At 40.3% G+C, this 27,820-nt stretch overlaps 1 protein-coding gene across 1 annotated transcript; it reads right to left on the minus strand.

The window, feature by feature from the left end:
• Positions 1-1,076: 1,076 nt before the first annotated feature.
• Positions 1,077-13,585, minus strand: LOC108099579 (ichor). Its single transcript, XM_017203183.2, is given in 4 exon segments — positions 1,077-4,210; positions 4,212-4,802; positions 12,488-12,650; positions 12,836-13,585. Coding segments are annotated over 2 exon segments (1,785 nt in total). The 5' UTR covers positions 4,718-4,802; positions 12,488-12,650; positions 12,836-13,585; the 3' UTR covers positions 1,077-2,931.
• Positions 13,586-27,820: the final 14,235 nt, after the last annotated feature.

Genomic DNA, 27,820 nt, shown 5'->3' on the forward strand with positions numbered 1-27,820 from the left:
TTATGATGATAACTAAGATGATGATTCTATAAAATAATATTTTTTTAATTTAAGCTTTTTTAAATATCTGTTAGAGCCCTGGATAAATATAACAAAAGCTTAACCCATGACAGGCGGCGCGCCGCAACACGTAGCACAGTTTGATTAGAACAAAACGAAGCCACGGCAAAGGCGACTGAAAGAGCAACAGCAACAGCAGCCATGATGTTGCATAAATTTAAGTGCCACAGATACAAGGCGCAAGATACAGAAACGAGTTACAGATACATCAAGAAGCAGGCGCGCCAGCAGATGAGGTCTCTCCTCGGAGTCGGCGGCATAGAAATGCGGATGCGAACTGGAGACCCCACTTCGCATATACACACATACACAAACTATACATCGGAATATATATATATACATATATATATATATATAGGTGTCTACCTCCAGACGGGCTGCGGTGAAAGAGCAAAGTATCTTAGTATCTTAACATTTCAAATCCGCTGCGGTTCTCTGTGGAAACGAGTCTGGAAATTGGGTCAGTGGCACAGTATGCATGGCATTCTCCGTCCGCGTCTCTGTATCTGTATCTTTTTCTGTAGTCGTACTGTAGTCGTATCTGTGAGGTATGGTATATTGGTATATATCCCCTACGACTGTGTGGGCTTCGTTTCTTCGCTTCTTCGGTCTTTCTTTGGCTCTTTCTTCTTCGACTGGCTTTGGCTTTCTTTGTGGTCAATATAATGATTCTGCCCGACTGGCTGGTTCGGTTTAGTTTGGTTTGGTTTCTTGGTCTCAACTTGACTTGGCGTGCATATTTTTGTGGCGGCTACTCCATTTTATTTATTTTTCTTTTTTCATTTTCTGGGCGAACGTGCCTCAATGCTACGCCGTCAGGTTGCTAATGGGACCCAAAAGCGGGTCCACGGGGCGTGTGAGGCATATGCAATGGGGCGACACCCAAATGTCACTCGCTTACCTTTAAGATACGATCTAAAACTAAAATTTCCTCGCATTACGCATACGACACGTGGTGCAGAGAAGCCCCAAAAGTAGAATAATACACCTGGCAGTTGTCGGCTTAGTTTGTTTTGCACATTTTGAATGACATTTGAATTTATTTAAGTATAGTTAATTAAATATTAGGCATTACAATTAAGAAATAAATATTTACAAATCGAAATGTGTTGAACAAAATTCAAGTTTGTTTTGTAGAAATAAATAAAATTGCACGATAACTAAAATAACACAATTAATATTGTCCTTTTTATAGAAATTACATATACATTTAAATTAGAATTAAACTATTTTATGGTTTACTGAAATGTTGGTTTTTTCGGGTGCTGAGTGTATCCAAGGATTAAAGATAAATAATTTCGGGTATATCGAACATAATTTATGGTTAAGATTAACTTTAAAACTTTAGCAACAAACTTTTTAAAAAACAAATTAACAACGCTTTACGATATTGGCTAAATTAATTCGAGTTTACTACTTGAGTACATTGCTATACGATTTTCATTATTTCCATCGATTTCCGCTTAGATTTTCTTTTATTTTTTATGTTCTGCAAATTGATTATTATAAATAATATTTTGCCAAGCCCGCTACAAATTCTTAGACCTATGCATTTTACAAAATAACGCTTTCCATTGGTTTGTACATTTTAAAATTAATTAATTTAAAATTGTTATTGCTTTTGCTTGATTAGTTTTAATTTAAAATGTAATTTGTATGCGTCACTTTTTCAGTTTTCAACATGATGAGGTACAGACAACATTCAGAGCTTTATACAACTTCGTCTTATTTGCTTCCTTAATTGGTATTATTGTCTAGATTGTTATAAGATATGTTTTACCTGTGCCAGGACCTTGTTTGCTGGAAGTTCGCGACCCTGCATCAACACAGAACAACAGTTGCAGAATGACAATTGGACGCCTCGTTGTTCTTACATTGCTTGTGGTCTCTTTGGATTTTCGCTATCTCTGAACTGGATGAACTATAAAACATTAAGTATACCGCAATTGCTCCTAAAGCGGCTCAAAATTAAATTTTCTTGTTTGGAGGTAGTAGGTTGAGGCTTACCTAACCGGTTAAAACAATCAAGTTTTGTCATAAAGATTTCAACTAAACGTGAATATTAAAATAACTGGATAAAAAGGAAAACGTTCTTATTAATTTATGCTTTTTCCTAAACAATATTTGTTTGTTAACTACGAACAAGCGAAGAGATCAAAAGCAACCAACAACAACGAATATCAAAAAGTGTATGTATGCCACTGCATGACCAAGTAATCCTATAATAATATTACATTTTGGACAATCGCCGAGTTCTTCACGACACTCAGAAATTATCCTGGCCAAGCAGTGGCAAACATACACCTAGAGAAAGCAGAGAGAGTAATCCATGGCAATTTACCGATCAGACAATTAGGTTCCTTTAAGGACAACAAATTGCTGAGGTAATTGCTCCCTCCCAGAAAAACATGAGATATTATAAAGATGTCAACCAATGACATCCAATGAAACAAATCAAATAAAATATCAAGCCCTGCCTAATTCTTAGGTGATATGAAAACAATATTTAAAGCTTTTAGTGATCTCAAATCCCTTGAAATGCACAACAGATCTTAAAAGATTGAAGCATTTTTCAAGAGATTTGTAATTTCTAAAAATCAAGCTCATTGTTTTGGATCTACAAAGATTTCTGGCAATTGGTGTCATCACATTGATAAGATATGAGTTAACAATTTGAATTTGCCTACAACAAGATTAAGAACTCGATGTATTCAGCAAGGATACAGCTTTCACTTTCCCAAATTAATAAATTTTGAAAATGGAGACTATATCACTGTCGATTCCTATTTTTCTGTTCTGGGAATGGAAGTTCTCCCTGGGAGGTGCTACTGTTTGGTCGGTTGGCTACAACATAAAGCTCCTCGAGGAGCGTCAGTCACGCCCAATTCTCTTGTGTATCTGTTGATGTTTGAGCAGGTGCGCCTTCTGGCGAAAGGCCTTGGCGCAGACGTCGCAGCGGAAGGGCTTCTCGCCCGTGTGGGTGCGCAGGTGCACCTTGATGTTGGACTTGTTGAGGAATCCCCTGTTGCAGATGCTGCACCGATGGACGGGCTTCTCCTTACCCAGAAGTCCGCTCAGATCGCTGGCACTGAAGCCGGAGGGTGAAATGGCGCTCATTTGGGGCGTGGTCGGCGGTCCACCGCCCTCGCCCTGTTGCTGTTGCTGCTGCTGCTGCTGCTGGCTGGACTTCTTCTGGGAGCGGGACCGCTTGGCCTTGGGCGCACCGGTCCGCAGCTCCGAGCCCGTCGTGCTGGCCGTCGTCGTGTGCGGATAGTTGCCCAGGAGGTCCGGGGAACAGAGGCCGTTGTCCTTGAGGGAGAGACCCGCACTCTGCATGGAGTATCCGCCCTGCTGCTGGTGGGGATTCCCCGTCGCCTGGCTGTTGGTCGGGTTGCTCAGGTAGCGCGGATTGATCATCAGCCCGTTGGGATTGTCCGTGGTGCTGACCACCGAGCCGGGCGGACTGCAACTGCTGCTGGTGGCCGCCGCCAGTTCGTTGCAGTACGAGGTAGATGTGGGCGCCTGCGGATCCCCCTTGATCCCCGCTCCCTGATTGGAGCCTCCTCCTCCTCCTCCGCCCACCGAGTTGCCATTGGGCGGACCGTTCTGCAGGCGATTCTGCAGCAGGGGCATGTAGCCGTGGCTCAGCAAACTCTGCAGCGTCGAACTACTGGCGTGCATGGGCAGTGGGCTGTGCGGCAGGATAAAGTCGCCCAGCGTGTCCTGCTGCGAGACGAGGACCTTTGCCGACTCCTGCTGTATGCAGTTGCCGTCGATCCAGGCGTCGAGATCCATCCAGCTGTCCCGCGTGTCATTGTTGTCGTCCTTGTCCAGCTGATTGGGCACCGTGGTGTCCGCGATGGCGGAACCTATGATGGCGGCTATGTCGTCGATGGAGTTCATGTCCACGTACTCCGTCAGATCCTTGTAGATCCTCACTCCGGAATTGTGCAGGGAATCGGCCACCTGGTCGATGGGCGTCAGCGTGGCTATGCTCGGACCGGCCCCGTTGCCATTCGCCGTGGATCCGTTCACGTTGCCGGATCCGTTCATCACACAGCTGTCGGCCACGGAGTAAAGCTTAGAATCTAGTTGACTATCGGCGAAGAGCTTCACGTCCGCCAGGCAGGCATCGCCACCTCCGCCCCCCGCCACTCCCACTCAGGACACTCTCGGGCAGGCAGGTGGAGGAGGAGACTATGTTGTGCTCGTTGGAGTTCGAGTTGCTATTGCTGCCACCGCCGCCCGACTGCGTCGTGGACGTGGGATTCGACTGGTTGTTCTGGGCGTGGTAGGCACTCTGCATGTAGTTGTTGTTGCTCTCGTCCGGCAGCCTCTGGGCGATGGCATGGTAGTGGTGGCCGGAGATCCCATTGATCGACAGGTGACCCGTGTAGCCGGTGAACGGCGGCAGCGGCTTCAGATCGGACAAGGCATTGAGGGACGATCCGTTCAGCAAGAGGTTGTCGAGGACGTCCAGCGAGTTCTTCTGGTCGGCATCGCTGGGCAGGGTGTCCAGGTCGTGCTCCAGCAGCAGCTTGTGCCCGTCGAGCAGGTATTGATCCTGGGCGGAGGTCTGGGGCGGTCCCCAGCAGGGACTCATCAGCAGGCTCTCAACTTCCGATTCACTTGGGCCGTTCATGCTGCAAAACTTCATTGTCAGTGGACCCAGGCGATCGAGGCGAATCTTCCGGCGATCCGCGGGCTAACAGATCCTTCGCTATCCAAGGGCCAAGTTTCAGCTGCAAAGACATAATATATTTTATCTTTAGTTCTCTTAAAAATAAGTCTCTTAAGTATGCGTTTGGACTAGATTCTCGTTAGTAAAAGTATGCAACTTATTACAAAAGATTACAACAAATCTGGAAAGTTCTCTTTTAAAGGCATCTTCATTCATCAAAATTAAGCATGGTCCACTGATCTGCTCTCAGATAAAATATCTTCGAAATCCCAAAAAATCTCGAAGACAAAGAATCAGCTTAGTTAGTCATTAAGCTTACACTAGTGTTCCGCTGAGCTGACCCCGCCTCCCCATAATTAAAATCAAGTTCTTCCCCTTCCTTCCATCTTTCCCTTCTGCACTTGCTGACAACCTGCCACATCGATCCCGACCCACTGATAGCCCTCACTAATGATTCTTTAATATGAAAATATTAAACAAAAGTTCGGCCCGCCCGTTGACCAAAAATATGTTTTCCACGGGGCTTTCCCATTCCCATTCTCCCAGCGCCGAAGATTAAGTTAAGACATTCGATAAGCCTTAATGTCCGTAAACAAGAAGAAGCAGCGACACGGGATGCATAGGAAAACGAAGAAGAAACTTAAATCGATACCAGAATCGGCCAATAATAATTTCCAACCGGTATTTGGGTCACAACATTAATAATCAGTTAAATTAGCATATAAATTGGTGGCGATAGAGTGAGTGGGGCATAGAGGGGGGAAAGAGAACGAACGCATTTGGCTACGAATGTGTGATCGGATTCGGTATTTGTATTTCGATGGTGCACGCTTGATTGGAACCCAAGTGGAAGTTCTCCACCGAAGCAACATCATATGAAAGACCGACAATGAAAGCACAACAAAAACACACAGGTGCAGACCCAAAAAAACTAAGAGAAGAAGCGGCAAAGTCGGCCCACACTAAACACCAACAATTATAAACACTGCAAAAAAAGCCATGACAAAATTTAAAGTGTTTTTATGTACGAAAGTATATAGAAGGGTGATTTCTGAAAAGTGAAGTTACAAAAAAATTCTTAAAATAAAAAATGTTAAGAAAGTAACATACATTTTTTGTATAAGTGTATAAGTTCATTTGGTTAACTAGTTGGAACACAAAACGAAATGAAATGAAAGAAACGGTAAAGCAACAACACCCCCCTCTTTCTCTCTCTCACTTTTGTGCATAAACAGTTAACTTGATTTCGAGGCTTGGCCAGAAAGAAGGCGAAGAAGAGGCAGAAATCAAAGCTAGACACTGTCCAGCTGGAAAGAGAAAATTTCGCTTTCAACAGGTTGGCGTTGGCAACATTTATAGCCCCATATTGCCGGATCTTCGGCAACATGTTGCCAGTTCAGCTAGCATGCGGAAAGAAGAAGAGATGGCTCCACAAGCAACAACAACAGCAGCTCAGTCGACGACGACGTCGGCGTCAAGCCAGCTAAGCAGGCGCAGCTAAGCGTGGCGGCAGAGGAGCGGCAGAAAAACTACCGTTAGCCGAGAGCCGACTACAAGAGACCTGCTGACATACTTCCGCGATCGGCAAAACCCGAAGTCATCGCACGAAGCCCGGCTTTAACTCTTGGCTCTCTCGCTCTCTCTCTTTACCATTGTAATTGCCAAGTTTTCGGATGCTCATGCTTATTCTCATTACCAAGTTTGTGTTGGCACAGATTCGGGGACTTGAATTTTGTTTAAGCTCGTCTTGGATTTTATAAATTTAAATTGGCAAACCTGTACATCGAAGTTAAATCTGTAAAAGGTTTCCCATACAGATGTAATTAATTGTTTAAAGTTAGAAGCAACAATTATAAATGTTTCGTATAATAAACAAGACAATTCGAAGAAATCGATGTAAATCTTTGCAAATAATAACAGTTATTTTTTAATAAAATATAACACATTTTTTTTGAGTGTACTTTGTAGGCGCCATAAGCCTACCTGAGTACCTACTTTTTGATGCTGGCTGTATAGCAAACAGAGGTGAATTAAAATTGGCGTGAAATATTTTATGGCAAACAAAAACCCCACTCATTCTCATTCCCATTTCGATTCAGATGCCGTATTCTGTATCTGAATCTGAGTCCCCTATTGTTATTGTTTGACTGCGCGTCAGATTTTACACATTTTTGTTTGGCCGGCGTTTTATTGTTGCTGCTACATGAGCATTTTGCTTTTAATGAGCCACATTGTAACGGTGGTCCGCTGCTCCGTTTGCATTTGAATGCCCACCGTCCCACACACACCCTCGCACAATTGGGCGCACACCTGAACACACGCACACACAAACACACAGAGAAGCGCGTCTGAGAGGCCCCAACACCATCTCACAATTTGCGGGGGCGCGCCGCACAATGGGCAGCTATTGTAATTTAAGCTTGTAAATGGTCAGAAGACCCCACAATGGACAATGTCAGCAGACAGAGATCGGCTGTGGGGGCATTATAATTACAGCTATGTCAGTCAACCGGGCTGAAAACCTTTAACGGTTATTCCGAACGAATTAGTGCGAATTTTTGACAGCCGAGTGATTTTATGACCTCTCAGTTTTTGGTTTAATGTGTTGACGATGTTGGGCTTAGATTTCAAATAAAAGTTTAATTTTAGATAAAAAACTAAATTAAAAATAATTAAACTACGGTTAAAAAAATATTTAAGATATTTAATAATGAAATCTATTAACATGCAGTAAAACAACTTGTCCATTAATGCATATGTTCGTGCCATTAAAATTATCATTAATTTTTACTAACATAATTTGCCAAACAAAAGACTTAAGACACGAACTCTGTAATATCTAAGTTGTTTTGAATAGGACCATATATAGGAATTGTTTCCTAATATTGAGAGCCTACTTCCATTTGCAGAACCAATCAAAAAACGATCTCCCTTTAGCTAAACGAGCAGCTACCTCAATATGGAATACAGATCCTACAGATAACCTTTTGAATTCCCTTCACAATCTCTCGCTTAATTCCTGGCAAGCTAATCAGTCAACTATCTTGGGTCGAAGACAAAAAAATAACTTACTTAACCATCTAACAGGCAACTAAATGTCTGACCCAAGCAATTGACCACCGAAATGAACTCTAAACCGCATCAACAACACGATCCGAACAACAGCTGCTGATCAGATGGAAATTGAGTTCTTAACGTTTCCTAGAAAACTCGAACGGAAATTGCTCTTAACCTTTAGCGGCAATCAACTTCCGTTTAAATGTTCGAACACGATGCGGCGGCAAAGGTCAAAACGTTTTGGCCAAAGTCAAGCTGCAAACACTTTCCACCCGCCTCCTCACGGACCCGAAAATGAAAAGAAAAATCAGGTCGGCATTGGTGTTTTCCGCGGGGCTGCTGGCGGGCGGATCGCTGGAAAAAGCGAATGAAAAATTATTTGATTGCAAAATTTACAACCGCAGAAAGACAAAAAAAAAAAGAAAAACCGCACGTACCAGCTTCCACTAAGGAAAAAAAACTTTGACCAAGACCGAGAAGCCGAAAAAAGCCTCGGAAACGTGTGGCTTGCATTGAGGTCGCCATCAGTCATTGAAGGTTTGCGAAGCTGTGGTGCTGCACATCCCCTCCCGCCCCTCGCCCATCTATCTTGGCCCACTCGGATGTGGATGCAACAAATTGTTGGCAGTGAAAAACGAACGAGTCGAGAAACGAAAGACTTGCATTGGACAGTCCGCAGTTGAAATACTCTCGGTTGCTTTTCCAAAAGCCGTAATAATCCGATTTAAATTCTATGTCTGGGTTATCAAAGAATGCTAGCTTTAACTGTAATTAAAAATCTTTAAGATAAATGACCCATTTCAAAAATGTTTTTTAAATAAAATTTTTAATGCTAAGTTCGGTTGGAGAGCATATCGATATGAATTTTTCGAGCATCTTGTCTTCAAATTAAACACTAAAATATTTAAAGAAGCTCGTGACCCCTATGTATTATGATTATATCTTGAGCAAGCCATTTTATTTAAATTCGAAATAAGAAAGATAAAATATTCTTTGACTTAGGGTATTCAGATACTAAAAACTCGGCAGACTGGCAAACTGGATTCTGAAAACTGGGAAACTGACTGCTGACTGCTGAGGCAGCGGTGGGAAACGTGCCTGGTTCTTAACTCTGATTCTGTGCTCTTGGTTCCAGTTCTTCATCTCCTTGGCAGTTGCGCACTTGACCGCACATGTGGCACGTGTGCTGGATGGTGGATAGTATACGGCCGAGCTGTGTGAATTGTGGCATGCCCCGCCAGGTCCCCCCGGAATGACTAACTAACCCAGAGACTGACGGGGAGCCAAGCCCATCTGCAGACTGGTCAACAAATAGGCGCAGCACTTCGCTACATACGCTATCAAAATCTTGTTTTCTCGAGTGGATACAGAAAGAAATTTTGAGTCGAAAGAAATAAAAGCTTTTGAATAATCAGGTTTTGTTCTTCACACCACAAGCTTTTATGTTCAATTAATATTTTATAGAATTAGTATAAATAAAATATTAACTATATTAATGGCGACATAGATAATTTAAAAATGATAAACTTAAATTTTTAAATGCTTTTCTGTGTGTATGATGAGGAACTTAGCCAGAAGACTTTAGCAAATGGGTGGGCGTCCACTTGCCTGCTGTATATCAAATAAATTGCCCATATTCATCTATATCTAATGCTCTTGAATTATGTTGTTCGGGGTGTAAATTAGGTTTTATATTTACTTGACTAGCTGGAACGAAAAAATGGGAAATTGATGGTGTGCTCTACTTAACTATAAGAACCGGTTTAGCTTTTAAATAATTTAACAAATTCCTTTTCGTATATTTTTTCCTGGCTATCATTTTAATTATTAATGCACGGTGTTTGGGTTGGAGTTAAAACAAAAAACCCAAAATACTGAAACAAACTGGTTATTTCTTCCCTGGCTTTTTACCCTCACCAACTAGATCTCCCATCTGTTTAATCTCTCTTTAAACTCTTGTGGTTTTGAGCAGCTCAGTTTTATCGCCTGCTGTTTGTTTAAGCCATGAATGAACTTCTGGCACAACAATTTGCTCTGCTCGGCACTTGACTCGCCTCGACATAACTCTGGGACCCGTCGGCATCCCCATTCCCCATTGCCTGGTCGTCGGGGAACTACAACTGCCGTTAGCTTCCACGGCCTCCACTCCCTTTTTGTGGCCAACATGTGTCCAACAAGCCAGATGACAAGCTGGCGATAAGGCCGGACTGAAAGGCCCGCAGGAAGGCTTGGCGATACTTTTATGACCGAGGCTGTATGCCGTATGCTGTATGCCAGAATGAGATGTACTGGATACACTGGACCCTCCGCACAGCGGATCCACTCCACTCCCTGGAGGCCCAGCAAACCAACTATGCAAATTCGTTGTGTATTTTTTATGATGCTTAACTATATTTAGTCGCTTTTTGCCAGCTAGTTTTTTGTTGTTATTTAAATGCGGTCCAATGTGTGCGTGCGTGTCGAGACTCTATTATTATTATTTTTCGTGGGTTTGTTGTGGTCATTCGGAGAGCAGCAAAGGTAGCAAAAGCAAAAGCAACCATAACAACAACCACAATGACAACATGTCTGGCAAGTCCCAAAAAGCATTGCCCAGGTCAGCGAACTTTTTTCTCTCCGCTGCCTTCGTGAATAATATTTGCGTAGTTTATTCCATTTGTAGTTGTGTTCCTTTTGTTGTGCAGCTAAATGTGCAAATTAAACATAGAACTTTGGGCTAAGGAGACCCCTTAGCAGTTAAAAATATTTCTGAATTCATACATACATATTTGCCAAATTATTTGATCATCTTCGGTTCTTGGGTAATGATCTGCTGCTAATGACTGAAGTTGATTGGGCGGTTTAAGCTTGTGAATCTTTGCCAAAAAAGGGGACTTTTGTAGGTTTAATAACTAATACATAACTTATTTTTTCAACAAATGGAAAATTAAACAAACGATCATTTAAATAAAAGAAATAGTCAAGAAAAAATAACTAGCAAATCTTTACTTCTAGTGGAATAATTTCGTTCCGCGAAAAAGTACATACATCGAATTAATACAAAACCATAATTATCTAAAAGCTCGTGGTAAAGCCAAACTAAGAACTTAATTTTGTTTCAACTCATGTAATTGATATGTTATGCTCGCCTCCTCATTTTCTGACTTCACGGGAAAAATCCTCCTTAATTCGCCCAGCACACCTCTTAATTAAAGATCGAATCGAAGTCGATTGTGAGCTCAATTTTGAAAATCAATTAAAAACGAAAGAAGAAAATAAGAAATTGTGAGAGAAAGATGTGAAAACAACAACGAAAATCTTTAACCCAAAATGCAACTTAATGCTTAGCGAATTGGTTACGCTCATTGACGCTGCCAGACAGCTGAAAGAGTTTATGTTGCTCTTGATGTTGCTGGGCCTATTTCAGATACCAACTCGCTCTGGCTTACACCGAAAAAAAAAACTCCAAGAAAAATAATTACAAATTGTTTTGCTAATGCTTAATATTTTAATTAAAATTAATATTATAGAATTGATTGGGAAAATAACAAGTTCTTGATTTGGTATTGAACTTATATTCATAATTAACTACTTATAAAACGTACGATCCTATTATATTTTCTTCAGTGTAGCTCTATCTCTCCCGCTTTGCTTTGTTTTTGGGGGAACTGCCGCTCGCCGAATGAGTAAGCGTAATTTTGCGTCATCTAACGGTACAAACAGCCGCTACTGTTGTTGTTGCCATTGTTGCTGGAGCTTTTTAATTTTTTTTTTTTTTTTGGCTGCCATTGCCATTCCGTTCTTACGAAGCGATTGTTGTTGTATTTTAGACCATTTTTGTCAGACAAACAAACGGTTTTATGATTTATTTTTAGCCCGTCCAACGGCTTGGCAACAGTAGCCCTCCTCCCCTTGCCACCTTCTAGCTTCCCCTTCCCCTTCCCCTTCCCCTTCCCCTTCTCCTTCCCTTTTACCAAAAATATAAAAAACATTTAAGTGCTAGCTGTAAAGCGAACGGAGAAGAACCCAACTTTTTACTTCCGACTGCAGTGGGGAAGTTCGTTTTGGGGTCGACTAAAGACGCTTAATTGTTTTGGAATTGTCGGATTTCCCAGTTTGTGGATTTTTGGCTGCACACTGCGCATAAATCATGTGGGAAGATCCGGTTCGGAGTCTAAAATAAAATACGATCAACCAAATAATTATCTTGGAGTAGGTGAAAATTTATGAAGCTAGATGAGCAAGTCTGAAATGAAGTTTGCTAAAGAACACAATAGAAGTTGGGCTGGTTAGACTAATGAGAACATATTTTTGCAATAGTTTCTTCACCTCGAAGACTGAACTTAGCACCAAATTCCGTTCCCAGTTCTAATTAGCATTGTATCCATCTCGGGATGCCTTCTCACTGCCCATTAGTGGCATGTGAATTTCACAATTGTCATAAGTAGAACCCTCCAGGCTGTCCCCCTTGCTCCGCATCCCCCTTTAACGACCCACCTGTCTATAGGCCGTCTATTTGTATTTCATAACAGGTGAGTAATATACGAACATATCGGAAACGATTTCGGTCAATGACTTTTGCCTGATTTGTTTATAAGCAAGAATTGAGAATATTCCTCTTATTCGCGAGGCCGTTGACTTGAGGAATTTCGTTTTGTTTGGATTTGGACTGACTTTGGTATTTGGGTAGAAGATTCATTCATTACTTACTGTTACGAAATTGCAGCTTTAGCTGAAATACATTTTGAAAAAGTATTCAAAAATGTATCAACGCTTTCAGGCAGGTCTCTGCTGGAGTTTTATATTTGTAATTTCGTTTGAGATAATCCGTTTTCAGTTTATATGTTATACTCCTTCGGTTGCAATTTATATCCTTTAATAAGTTGTTGGTTTTTAAATTATTTGTTGTTGATATTCATGGTTGATTTTTAAACATTTAAGTCAGTAAAGGAAAATTAGGCCAAACACCAAAGGAAAGCAAAAAAAAGCCATCACCGAATGCGGGAAAAGTAAAAATTTGGAAGATAAAAAATAAAAATAATATTTTTGTATACTTACAAAAACAATGGGAGGAAGACATAAAACTATGCATAAAATAATGAACGGGTAGTAGTACGAGTAGATTGTTTATTATATGTGGGATATAGATATAAATTGCAGTATTGCAATTTGGGATGATAGTTCCGTAGTGGGTAGTGGTTTAATTTAGCTTTTCTTCCAATATTCTTGGGCTTGATTTGTTTTGCAGTATGTACAATGGGTCAACGTCAACGCAGCTGATTTCCGGGTTAAGATATTTACAACAGCGTTTTTGGAAGTATTTATCATGAGTAATATTATATATCAATGCTTGATAGAATGCTTTGTATTTGTTTTGAATTTTAACTTTTTGTTGAACGTAATTTCCTTCGTATTGCACTGTTTTTCTTCACTTTAAGCACTTTGTTGGGAATTTTATTAGTTGGATTTGGAATGTATTTGACAATTTCTTCAGCTTTTTGTCAACCATTTTCACAATTTTTTAGCTGCATTTTAAACATTTAAAATTTAGCGATTTTGTTCACTTCGTTTTCTTTCGTATTTTTGCTGTGGGTTTGTTCTAATTTCTGTTGCTTGCTCTTCCGATTATTGCCACTTCACATGCTCGCCACTATATCTGTAACTTTGTATCTGTGTGTGTGCGAAGAGGAGGAAGAAGTCCACGTCCACAATCAAATCGAACCGAACCGCGAAAAAACGAAAAGACGCAGACACTGGGTGCGCGCAAATCCGCAGACGTCGAAGGTAGAAAGCCAACTGTGCGCAGGCGCAACAGGAAAAGAAATTTAGCCAAGAAGTTCAACGGCGACGTCGACGTTGGCGCTGGCAGCTACCGTTGCGCAGATCATGGTAGAATAAGTTTGAAGTAGTCTTGTCGTTCCGACAGTCCGTTAAGAAACTAGTGCGAGTGAATGAGTATTTTCCGATAAGTGCGAAAGATGCATCAATTTATAATTTTAATAGGGTTGGTTTTAGAATTGAGTAGGTTTTAATAAGGCCCTTGGACTTAAGCTAAAAATTACAATTTCTTATTCTTTCTGATTTTATACTTCTGATCCTAAATCTCTCCACCATTGGTTATCTTTGATATTTTTTCAATCGGGGACAAAGTTTTCTCAATCGGTTAAAAACTTGGACAACGTTTTCCAAATCGGTTAAAAAATCGATTTTAAATTCTGTCATCGAGCCCGAGAGAGCCCTCTGAACGTTAAGGGACTGAATCCGAACGAGTTAGCGACGTCGACGTCGTCGCGGGCAGCGGCCGTTGCGCAGATACAAAGATACGAATCACGTTTGGATCGTCAGAGAGCGGCTCAGTATCCCGCAACATGTTCGATTCACAAATCTCGGAGCGAGCGAGCCAACATGTTGCAACAGGTGGTCGAGGTCAGTTCGAGACAGTTCAAAGTCAGGGCTAAGTTTGTTTATGTTGCCGAAACCCCAAGGTAGAGTAAGGCTTTTTGAAACTGTGTGTTTTTTACTTATTATAAGATAAATAAATTAAAAATGGTTTTAAGAAATAAAATACATGTTTGATGCTCAAATTAATTGTTACCATGAACGTATGGCTTATGTTTTTCAATATTTTTATTAAAAACTTTAAACTTTCCTAGCTCTTGTCCAATTCCGAGTTGAGGATCATACCTGTTTGAAGCTGTTTGAGATGTTCTCCCTCTCTTCTTAGCTATTACCTGCTCTCTTTCTCTCTCTCACGCGCGGCCGCATACAACTTGACCTACTTAACAAAAATTTAAACATTTTTTCCTGTTATTCCGCCTTGTAAACATGTTGCCAGCAATTTACAGTTTGCCGGGGCCCGCAGTTCCGCCAGCAACATGTTGCCAAGGCTCATACATAGTTGAGCTGCATATATATTGAATGTAGTTGTTGCATTTCCTCTTTGCCACTTGCTGTTGTTGTTGTTCTGGCCCACTGTTGTTATTGCTGGCACTACTGACGCTCTTGCTAATATTGTTGTTGTTCATTTGTAGCGACTGTGCAGTTAACGGTATCGCTTCGAAAATGAAAGCTCCGAGCAGCGCTTACAGGTTGCCGTGTTTTGTGTGAATTTTTGTGTTTTTGCTCACGACTTTTTGCCGCAGTGCTAGTTGTTGTGATTTTTTGTTGATTCGCTACCCTGACATTGGTTATTATGATGTTTAAATAGAGCTTGCAGCGATCTAATGGAAGTGGCTACTTTGTTATTATCAGTACAATAACTTTTATATTTAAAACGGTTTGAAAGCATAATGTTGCTTACCAATATTTTAAAAATCGCTTTAGTAAAGTAGTATAAAAATACTGCAAAGATAATTCAGTATGTATTCTGTTATTTTAAGGGTATTTAAACCTTCGGTCCGTTCAACTGACTATCCCATATTGGAGTTAGTATCAGTGTTGGATGGCACTGGCATTAGCATAAACAAGAGCCGCCTCATCACCATGTTGACCAAATGCAACTGCGTCACTACGGTCTTGGTTTTGGTCTCAGTGGGTACTTTCCCCGTCGCCTCCGCCGCATCCGTCTGAATTGTTGGTCATGTTTATGGCTCATGATTTGTTTTTCATCTGCCGCCGCATCTTCTTCCCCTTGTGGTCCACAGTCATACGGCGTATTTGTGGTGTCTGATTTTTTTCACTGGAATTAACTTGCGTTTTTTATTCGCAAAAGTATTTTATATGCATGTTGGCCACTTTTTTCATATCAAAAAATTTTTCTTTGTGTGCGTGACTCATGCCAGTTAATAAAAATTTATCTTGGGATTGTCTTGAACTTTGTCACCTACTTCGAAGGGAAGCTTTCAGGGCCAAGTTTGTTGCCTAAGTCTTTTGTTTGGCGATAGACGGTTTCATGATTAACAATGGCTAGCGAAAGAATGGTAATAATTACAATGACTTCTTTGAATATAAATTTGGGAAACTAAGTGCAATTAAATTTAAAAATGGGTATTAAATAAAATATAAAAAAAACGTGTGCATATTAATGTTGAACACCTAAAGACTTAAAGACAAAGAACCTTATGGGTTCTAATATTAATTATGAGATGTTGTTATTGTTCAAAATAATTCGTATAGCAACCAAATGATTGACACAGAACAAAACAAAACTCAATAATTGATTGCGCCAGAACAAATTGAATCTCAATAAATATTCTTGCGGGTCTTATTCTTTTCCATAATAAAGCCACCGTGGCCCCCCATCCGAAACTCCCGCGAAGTTCCGAGTTTCAAGATCAATAATTTTTACGGCAAAAGCCGAGACAAGGGGCAAACATTGGGGCAAAGGGAAAAAAACAGTTAGACAAATTCTATGCACGTCAAATGTCAGTCTTGAGATACACAGCCGCAGCCTCAAAGGAAATCAATCTTGGCATTAAAGAAGTTCGGCAAAAGCTGTGAAGAGCGCATACAAAACTAATTGAACTTGGACAGCGTGACACTTCAGAAAAAAAAAAAAAAATGGGGAACCAAACCGAACAATATAGGAAAGTGCCTCTGGAGTCAAGCCATCAGTCAAAGCATTTTGTTCCAAGCAAATAAAGGCAAGCAATCAAATTCAGGCAACCGCCAAAAGAGTTGGAAAAAAAAAGAAGGGGGCGAGCGGGGGGAGAGGTCAATGGGGCAACGGTAAAAAAGTAAAAGAAAATAAAACTCAACCGCACATTGTGTAAATATTGACACGAGGGTCAGGCCCTCAGAACAAGATTTGTGCATTTGTCAGGGGCTACATAGCTTGAGCGCTCCTCACAAACACATTTGGGTTAGGCAAACTCAGCCGAAAATAAATGCGCCCGAAACAAAATGAAGATCTACAGAAGACCTCACGCAACGGGTGGTGGCAAGGCCCGCCTGACCGCAAAATATCTGTAAATTAAGGTGCAAATAACAAATTGCGCAGAAGTCAAAACAATTTGCAACGCCTCCGAGCTGCACCTTTCTATTTGCCCAAAACAAAACCAAAAACGAACTGCAAATGTGACAGAAATCGGCGGCAGAACCTCCGGAAAAACAAGTGCTCGAGGGGTGGTCATGGTGGGAAAGGTATCATCGCAAGGACAGGTAAGATTTATGTACCATTATGTGTCCCAAATTAAATTGCTAGCTGTCTGAAGCTCACCCAACTGTTTGGGTCATGGCGGCAGGATGAAGTAAACACTTCACTTTCCCTCGAGTTCGTTTCCTAAGTCTTTTGTTTTGATAACTCCTATCATCTCAACGCACTAAACATTTGGTTTCGCTTGAGTTCTTTGTCATTGATCTTGGCAAGAAAAATAAAAAAAATTTTAACTTTAAAGTTGTATTTATATATAGTTAAATATTTTAATTTAGTTCTATTAATAGATACACACATATTTTAAGCCTTATACTGCTTTCATGTCAAGAGTGTTTTTCGTATAAATTTCCATACCAATTTCTTTGCCATCTATGATCTGGCTTCGATCTTATCCCATCCATTCCCATTTTTAGATCTTTCACATCCTTCTCTCGCCATAACCATTCCCCAATCTCGGGTATCTTCTTGCCTAGCCAAAACTTCGAATTGATGTCAAACGTTGCATAAATTTCACATCATATCTAACAGCTACAGCAGCAGCAACAACAACATAAACATCAATAATAATAATGCAAATTTGGCATGCATAATTTGGTACTCTTCGGGTTCTACTACCACTTCTTTTTGAGCCAAGGTGCGGGCGTGTTTTAGCCCAGAAAGAAAGAGACAAAGATACGAGGATAGAATGGCTCGAGATCTGCGACGGAGGCGCTGTCGATGTGGAGGCTTATCAACGTTAATAACACGCAAAAGACAACCAACAAACAAAACACAGCAATAAAAGAAATAAAAAGGAGAGCAAGAACGAGAACAACAAAACGAGGCGGCAATAAAAATGCTAAATAAATGGCCTCATGTGTGCGACAGAGGAAGCGGAGAAATGGATCTAGGAGAAATATGAATGTAGTGCAAAGTGTGGGAGGCCTCATGGCACAGTGGTTGCGCCCATAGGCCATAAATCGAAAAATCGACTTTAAAATAATTAGTCAAAATGTTAAGAATTTGTCTCTAAATTATCCATATTTTGTCATTGCAAGCTAGTTTTTTCCGGAAATCTAACGGTACATTCTAAAAATATAATGCAAAGTGTGAACACGTCTTCAATTTTGCTCCTGCAGCTGCGTTTTAGTGAGTTTCGTGAAAACAAAAGTGAAGTTCAAAATGGTCGGACGTTCGCAAAAATTCACCAAATTTAATTATTTAAAATGCATTTTAAAGTTAAAGGTATTAACTTTAAAAAATTGGTTTTATGAAATTTATCTGACTAATTACATATTATTTGTGTATTTTAGATCGATTAACCCTTTTTCGACTATTTTGTGAACATCTTTTTCATGTTTAGTTAAAGTTTTAGTTGTGATGCCATGAAATCCCACAAATAGTATGTATGTTAATGTGTTCGTCTGACTTTTAGGGTTTTATAAGCCTAAAATCAGCTGCAGAAATTTGCAGATGTTTATTTAATCGGGAAAATACTGATGCCATCTAGCGTTTGCAAAGTGAAAGTTTTTCCTTATTGTGCTTTTGTTTTGTCCTCGTCGCTCGTGTTTGTAATGTTTTTTTGAAATATTTTTATTTATTTATTTCATTGAAATTCACTAAAACTGGTTCAGGCATACAATCTGTAAGTTTGGTTTAAATTTCTTGAAAAACAAAAACGTTTTTCATACTATATACTTATTTCTTTCCTATCATTCCTATAGCAGCTATATGATATAGACGTACGATATGGCCAATTTTTTTTACTATACATTTAAAATATTTTTTTAGAATTTTGGTGTAAATTTCGTTACAATAACTGAACTAGAAGTACTTATGGCCGCTGCTCAATACAAGCCCAAATACTGTGCAATGGCCGGTGTTCGACATGTGCTCCATGTAAGGGCCTGTAACTCTTGTAGTTTTTCAAATTTGGATCTGAAATTTTTTGAGAACATTTTCGGAACAAATATCTATACAATAAGCCAAAAAAAAATCGATTTTTTTCCGCCACAAACTATTTTTTTGTTATCATAACTTTTTTGAGAAGGTTGGCGTGGGAGTGGAGTTAAGCAATCGCTCCAATTTTTTTTTATTATAGTTCTATGCTTGTAAATAACTTCCAGTATAAATATTAGCCTGATCTGCCCATTAGAAGTGATTTTAGGACTGCTCTCTCATCAAAGCGCCACCACTGATCCAATCGTTCCTATGGAAGCTATAGGATATAGTGGTATGATCCGGTCAATTTTTTTATAATATATTTATAATATTTTTATAGATTTTTTGTGAAAGTTTCATAGCGATAGCACATCTAGAAGTATTTATGGCCGCGGTTCCATACAAGCCCGACCACTGTGCAGTGTCGTTAAAGCCTCTCTTCGCGTTTATACGTATATATATTCCGGAGTGTGAGTGCGCAAATTAAATATTCACAGCGTTGGCTAAGCAAATAAAACCTTCCCAGCTCTTTTTCTTGTTGTTGCATTTCCTTCTGGCCACTTTAGTTAGCTGTTTTTTTTGTGTTTTTGGCCCGAACGATCGGAGATGTTTCGGCGCATGAAAGTGAATCAGAATGTTTTAGCCGTTCTTTGCAAAGCAAATGAGATCAAAAGTGGGCTTTAGTCGCATCTTTTTAACCTGAATATGTCAACCCTACTTATTCCGCTTCTTCTTTATCGAATTTGTTTCTTTTTTGGCAAAAAGAAAGAAGCCAATATTTGTATTCCACTTTGTAAAATGTGTTGCAGCTAAAAGAGAATGTCTTGTGAGGAGATTAAAAAGTTTCATCCAAAAAAGAATCGACAACGAATGGGTTTTTAAAAAACTATAATATAAGATATAAAAATTCGCTTGCTTAAATTAAGATAAGGGGGACTAAAAATATAAAATTCCGTAACTCTTGTGGAAAAATATTCAAATGTCCAGCAGTTCTGTTTACATTCTTTGTGTAATCTTTCTTTCTCGTGGGCAACTTTTAGTGTCGATTTGTGAAAAAATAATGAGGCAAGAAAACAGATTCGGATGGCTGTGGGCGTTCCTTATTATGAGTTATACATATGAGATGGCCAAGAATTCGGCGGTGCCGTCAGCCGACAGCCGTTGGCTATAAAGGGGTGTGCCCTGACCCAATTTTTATTTGATTTTTTGTGTTCTTCTCGCTCTTTCTCTACTTCGCCTTTGTTTATTCATGCATGAGCTCAGCATTACGCGGAGAAAGAATTCTGCATTTTTATAGTTCAAGGGGAGTAGTAAAGGCATTCTTAACCCTTCTGGGAGAACAGAGCGTCATTAAGTAAATATCCGTGCCATTTTTGCATCATTCGGTGGGCAGGTAGTTCGCCCAGCACAATGTCAAAGGACGGCAAAATTGAACGGTGAACGGTGAAATTTACAATTTTATGGCGGACTTTAAGTGGAAAACGGCAAACAGTCAGCAGCAGAGGCAGCGGCAGCAGCAGAGGTTTTATGGCCATGACAAAAGACAGCCGGCGACAAATGTTGCATCCGCATTGCAGCCACTCTCGACTCTCGAGCTGCTGCCTTCGTAGTCCGTAGTCGTTGCCCGGTGCTCTTGCCCCTGCCCCTGCCGCCTCGTAAATCATGCGGCAATGTTTTGCATGTGACACGGCCCGAGTGACAAGAGATTGACCCAATTTCCCAGACTAATCCGCAGCATGTCCAATCTCGCCGGAATCGCCTTAACATGGCAAAAACCCTTCTGTGCGATGTTTGTGTACAAATAGGGAATATTGATTTACCAGACGAGTAAACAGTACTTCCGGTTTATTTGACAAACAGTAACAATTTTAAAATGTATCTAAGAGTAAGTATAATTGGTAAATATTTGCGAAACTATTTAAGTTTGAAAAAGTAATGAAAATAACGAAGCCAAACATTTTTTCAGTGTACCAATTGACCTTCGATTTCTGCAATGTTCCTGAACAAATGGTTGCGTAATGTGTGGGCAATCCAGGGGCGTGCCCATTATCCTTTTTGTTTGGCACACGACCAGCGCACATGTGAGGCGGTTGAAGCGTGGGTGGTAAAATTGCATAACCTTCGATGGCAAAGGATTCCCTTAACTTAATAATGAAATTTAAAATGGAAAAATCTCTGAGCTATGCCTTCTGTTACTCTTTCTTGAAATTCATGAAGTTCTTGTGAAAACTAAAGACTTAGAAAGCAAACTTGTATGCAAGAATACAATCTAACTCACAATTAAATTATTTAGCCAAGTAAATATAGGGTATCTACAACCTGAATCATCAATTAACATTGGATAAATATTTTCAGCACAAACAGATATCTACTTCAATCCGAACTTAGTATAATGACGCAAATTATGATTGCCCGGAATGGGAGAGTTTTCAATGGCAGTCAGCAGAAAGACTTAAAAACAACAAACGGACAAATAATGGTGGAAGGAAAACTGTTACTTTTACATCAGCTAAAAGCCAAGATTATACTCAGTGCGGCCTCGGTAGCAACAACAACAGCAAAAACAACAATAGAAATAATAGAAGCGTAATAGTTGCTAATTTTGTGCATTGCTCTGGCCCCAAAAAAAAAACGTCAACAAAAAGGGCTAATTATGAGCACACTTTCGGCCAAAAGCGGACGGAATGAGGGAACTCACAATGCAAAAGAATCACGTCGTTATAAACTGTTTTTGTTGCCGTCGTTTTTTTCTTTATTTATTTTTGAGAGCTTGATTTCAATGGGAGTTGAAATTTGTTGTTGCTGCCGCCACTTTTTGGGGTAGTGCACAAAAAGGTGAGCACTTAAATGAAAGTTGCTCAGCTTGCTCATGGAGCCCTAAATTGTTGCAAGCATATGGGTGCGTGTGTGTGTGCTTAAGAAGTGGAGGGAAGGGAGGTAATTTTTGTGGAAAATAAATAATAAGGAAATCGAGGACACCAACAAATAACTTGTAAATACTATTATGTTACCAAAATGCCTTATTAATAGTTTTTTAAATCTTGGAACACCTTTGAAATCTTTCTTTCCGAAATCTTTAAACCATTCATTCCTCTACATGTTTCTTCTTCTTTATTACTACTAATGTATTCCTCTATTTTAAATTACATTATTCTAAATCTGTTTTATATGGCTTTACGCATCTGGTACATCAAAGATAGCCTAATTAGAAAGAAACCCCAAATTATTATGCTTTCGGCTCTTCTCACCCGTGCATGAATACAGAAGTAGCAAGATGTATTACTGTAATTGAACCCAGGTCTCGACTTGAGGTCTAGGAATATATCCAAGCATATACGAGTAGTATAGTTGAGCTTGGCACTTGTGTCATGCTTATTAAACTTTTGGTTCTGTTCCAAAAACTATTTTGGGCGGCCGCACTTTATGATTGGTAATTAAAAATATGTTTGTTTCTGTTTTTTTTTTGTTTGGTTTTCGGTCACTTTAGGAACAGTGGCTGTCTGTTTTTGGGGGCTGGCCCAGTCATGGTTGGCTTGGTCTCGTCTTGACTTGGCTTGCTCCCATTGACAGCAAACGGGTTGCCAAAGTGCGTGGAGTTGAGGAGCAAGCGGGGCAGGCGGGGATGACTGGCGGACACCCCAAAAACCAACAAACGAGCAGCCAAATGTTGCACTACATTTCAGCTGTAGTAAGTTGCTCCTGCACCCGGATTTCAAACCGGAGTCGGAGCTGAAGCTCAAGTTGGCATCGTCATCGTCGCAGTTGCTAAACTTGTTGCACATGTCGGATACTAGTCAGCTTTATTGAGGGGAAACTGAACTGAAGCCCAGATAGTGTCGCCAAGGCGGCTATTTTCTAGCCCATTCTGGCTATTTTATAGCTTAAATCAAGATTTTTTGCATATCCACAACTAATATTTCATTCCAAATATAAATTACAGTTATTAAATAGCTACTTCTTGTGTTGAAAGTGTTTTGTAATTCTTTTAGAAAATCTCATTACTTTTACAGCACTGTAAACAAGACGGAGTGGATGTTGTTTAAAGCTTAGGCTGTTCCTAGTTTTTGTATCAAAAACACTTAACAACTTGTAAAATTCTCCGACTGCTGCAGTTGACACACATCTGTCAAAGCCGGCCAAGTGGGTCAGCTGGTGGGGCAAGTGGTGGTGCTGCTGCTCATGGTGGAGTAAAGTGGAGTGGAGTGGAGTGGTGCGATCTTGTTAATCGTTTTTGATTGCCGCGTTGATGTTCCACCACCTGAAGCACTCAAATGATGATTGTCGTTTAGAGCGCCGAGCCGTCGACTGTCACAGATTCTTTACTTTTCCCCCATCGCGTTGCTTGCTTTCTTGATTGTTGTTATTATTTGTTATTGTTATTGTTGGAGTTAGTTATAGTGAGGATACTTTACTACCACGGCTTATTATGTGCATTATTAGCTCGGCTAGATCAACTCTTGAGTGGCTATCACAGACTTTCAGCGATTGCTGGTTAGCTCCTTGGGATAAAATCCAAGCACGTGACAAAAGGAGGCATTAACTCTAGTTTTCAGAGCTGCAATCTTGTCATCTTCATCTGCAAGCAATTTTGTAATGATTTAATTTTATGCACTGGCCCTACTTTATTAACTACCCCATTGCCTCTGTAAGAATTACGTGCCTCAGCCATTATAATCGCATAAAGCCAAATGAGAAAAGCCGAAACGGCCGAAAATTCTGTCACACACAATCAGAATCTCATTGTTTCTTTCTCCACTCGAATGTAAAGTCGCGCCATGCCCACTTTTAATATTCAATAAAGATTTAACGAGACATGTTAACCGCTTTTGCAGTCACAGAATGCATAAATAATTATAGAATTGAGCAACAATTTCAGCAAAGTCATAAAAAACGCCAACAAAAAACCCAAAAAAAGAACGAAGTTGAGACACGGCAATTAAATTCAATTTTGTGGCCAATAAAGATGAGAAAGAGCGGAGAAAGAAAGAGGCTGAAAACGGAGGGGTTGTGTGATGTACCAGGAACAGTTATGGACAAACACTGAGATAATAATTTTGTTTAAATTTAATTGTGAGTTATATTTGTACGGTAAATCACGTAGCAGCGTGGAGTGATTGGAAGGCAAGGGAAGCGGTCAGCTGAGGGGTATAATTACCATGTATTGGTCATGGCCCAAGGCGAAGCCTAATTGGCCAAATTGATATATTACTTTATATATCATCCTCTTCTGTGTGGCAATTGAAGCATGAATGCGGCAGCAGAACGGTTGGAAATGCATTGAAAAGAGAAGAATTAGTCAAAGAAGTGGAAAAAAATAGATACATATTTATAAGTCTTTTGTAACTGTCACTTTCAAATCAATTTATTTGGGAAGAGAAGCTTTTGAGTTGCTAATTTATTTATTCTCACATTTCTGCCAATTTGCATTTCTACGAAAATACAAAAATACAAATCGCTATCGAAAACCTTTGGCTCACAGAAAGAAATTCTCTGACCAATCATAAATAACTTAAGCAAAACAACAATAAGCCAGAAGTTAGCAACATAAAAGGAAAGGAAACGAAAGAAATGTGTGCAGAGAAGAAGCAGCAACAAAAAGTCGGTCATGAAATCGCAAGTGACCCACTTGGCAAGCGAACGACGCAAAAAACAAAAAAAAATCAAAGAAAAAAAAAAGAAAGAAACGAAGAGAAAAACGAAAGACTCAGGCAACGAACGCGATGCAGACAAATATGACAAGCGACGCTAGAGCGCGTGATAGAGACAGCACATGAACAGCACAGAAAGAGATGGCAAGACGTAGCGAATCTAAAGGAGGACACCATAATTGGCAAGCGAGGGGGTTGCGGGGGTTGTCAGCCCGCCATGAATGACTCGACTTGCTAGCAGCCGGACCTGTATGCGTCACTAAACTTGACCAAATTGTATGTACAAGGAAGTCTGCAGTCTCCACCTCATGTTTCTTTACCCCTTCCCCTCACCCCACCCCACGTCCCGCTCTGTTCGTTTCTAGTCGTGTTAGCTAATGACATTTTTGCGGACCTCCATCGTTCCAGTCTCGGTTTTCCGTCTGAGCCTTGGTCTGGCCAAAACAGCAGGTTCAAGCCAGAGTGCGGGCGTCTTGGGATGCTTTTTTTGTATCTCGATGGGAAATTTTCTTGGCACGAGGAGTCTCCCAGTTGGGGTTTTTCTTAAAGTGAAAGCAAAGGAAGAGATTCGGTCGCGGAATCTACCATGAATCGATCAAGAGTGGGTTACGATAGGTGGAAAAAAACGAACAAATTTAGGTTGTCAAATTCCTCAACTTGGAAGAAATCGACGGTAATATAAATAAGAATATGAACAAACACCTAAAATAATTAGATACCTATATTAGCTGAGACGTTGTTAAATCTCTTAATTAGCCTAATGCTTTTCCAATGGCTAGTTGAGATAATAACTCAAAATACAGATAAACATTACTTGTAATGGTCGGTCTAATGATTTCTTTTAGTAATAAAATAAATCTTAGGGGTATTTGTAGCCATCATAAATCTGAATTGAAAATGCATGCCTTGAGCTTAAGTTAAATTGGCTCCCATATCGCTTGCAACGTTATTATAAATCTTTCCAATAGATGAATATGTACCGCATTATAAAAAAAAGTTTCTCACAGGCTCGACACCCAGCGCTTGCTTTTTCCAGCAATTTTCCTAATATTTCCCCGGCTTCTGGCCAGACTGTGAGCCGCGCTCTAGACGCGGCTTACTATCCGCCACTAGCCGCATAATAGACTTGGCCTACATACGAGCCAGTCAGACACTCAAGGCATTCTTTCCACACACTCTCCGCCTCTTTCACTTTTACTCTCTGCTCATAAGCATAATCATGCTTACTCATGATAATCAGACTCTGTTTCTGTTTCTGTTTCTTGGCTGCTCAGCTCATTACCATGCCGAGCCACAACAACAACAACAACAACAATAACAACAACAACAAAGGCGGCAACGATAGTAACAATAACAATTATTATACCGACTTTAACTAGTTTCCACACTTGGCCTGGTCTAGTCTGAGCCCGCACAATTTTCCATTTCCATTTTCTTTGCAAATGCGGTCGCCTGACTCCGTTTTCCCCTCTACCTTCTTCCTTACTTCGAAAATGTAATAAAACAAGAAACGTTAAAAAGAAATAAAAATAAAACTGCTCTGGGAGTGGGGACCGCTGGGGAACTGTTTCCTGATGTGCCAATAATTTGGGTAATTAAAATTATTGCCTTAAACCATTGGCCCCTATAAAAACAGTGGAGGCAGGAGCAATTTGTACTCCCAATTTTAATGATATTTTAAAGAAACTTCACTTTTCTTTGTATATTTTCATAAATATACGAAAAAAGTGAAAAGTAGTTAAGGATACATACTTTAAATTCATATAGATTACTATTTAAAAGTGAATCCAACGAACTTTATTTACTTTAGTAATTATTATTCTATAAAAAATAAATTATTTAGTAAAGCATTGTAAGAACTTAACGGAAGCATACCAACTAAAGCTTCTTAAGCCTAAATCATAAAATAATCGAATGGGGAAGCAGGATGTGCTGCCAATTTGGAACCACTGTGCTGCAGCGGCATTGCAACTCAAAAGAAGCCCGCAACACAGACACACACACACACTCTCGTGCTTAAAACGTTTTTCGAATATTTTGAATAACGGTTCATGGTGCATACCAAAATCAAATCAAGTGGAATCGCTATGGGTTCGCCTTTGGTTTTGCTTTTGGTTTTGTTTTTGCTTCTTCGAATCGGTTTTTTGGGTCTGGGTCCCCACTTGCCACTTGACCGAAAACCCACGAAACGACAAAACGAGACGCATATGAATTTTTTCTTCTTCTTCGTTTCGTATTTTTTGGGCGACGGCAACAAGTGCGCCGCCTCGGCTGACCATCCAAAATACAAAACCGAAACCTGTTGGCCCATATCACGTACCTTCTGGCCGCCTTCCCCCGCCTCCCGGCGCTCCCCATTTCCAGCTCCTCCTCCTCCTCCTTGGGAGCCACATAAAAAGTTGGAACGCCGCCGCTTGGCGGAATTAATTATGTAGCCCAAAGCTGAATTATATGCGAAAGCAACTACCCACCACCCCCTTTACCCCATTCCCCCTTCCCCTTTCCCATCCCCATCCAGATAGTATTTGTTGTTGTTGTCCCCCTTTTTTCAGTTTATCTTCCAAATGCGATGCGAAACTTGTTTGTGCATTTAATTTATGGGCGCGACGCGAAGAACAGAAGACAGCGGCCAGAAGAAGCGGACTTGAGGAAGACAAACGCATTGCACTTGTCCGAAAAAAGGGGGCAGAGGAGGAGGGGAGGGGGGTCTACCCTACCTTACGCACTGCCAGCCTCTGGCGGCCTCCTCGGATCACGAGCGGCCCAACAACGGAAAAATGTCAGATCCAAGCACGTGACCCAATTTGAGATGCTTCTTATTGCACTAAACAAAGTATTTCTAGTTGAAGTTTGTAATTAAATATCATGAATCTACAGAAATAAATACCTAATATTTTTACTACTAATTAAAATATATTTTTTGTTCAAAAATGCCTGCTTATTTGTAAACCATTTTTATGACAAACTCTTATTCATTGTTTTTTCCTGTGTAAGTTGAACAGGATTGCGGAGAGTTGCGAAAAATAAGCAGGATACTACGGCATCCTTTGTCCGCTTTGATTATGTTGCGCCTCTCATAATTGGGTTAATATTTTGTGGCACCATCGAGTGGCCAATAATTCGCTCAATTTTTCTCTGCCTTTTCGCCATTTTTTTGTGTGGATCTTTTCTCATTTTTTTTTTGACAACTCCCTGACAGGCGTTAAGTTTTGGCCAAGATTTCAGCGGCGATGCTGTGGTTAAAGGTGAACAGTGAAAAATTCGAGTCGAGTTCATCTTCGGCTGCTTCCTCTTCGTCGTTTTGTTGACGTTTGACAGCCGTGGCACATGCAACATAATGCGGAAAATAAATGAGAATTCAAAAAGATTCACATTTAGGAG

This window comes from Drosophila ficusphila, unplaced genomic scaffold (genome assembly GCF_018152265.1).
Source record: "Drosophila ficusphila isolate 14025-0441.05 unplaced genomic scaffold, ASM1815226v1 contig_791, whole genome shotgun sequence".
Taxonomy (NCBI): Eukaryota; Metazoa; Arthropoda; class Insecta; order Diptera; family Drosophilidae; genus Drosophila; species Drosophila ficusphila.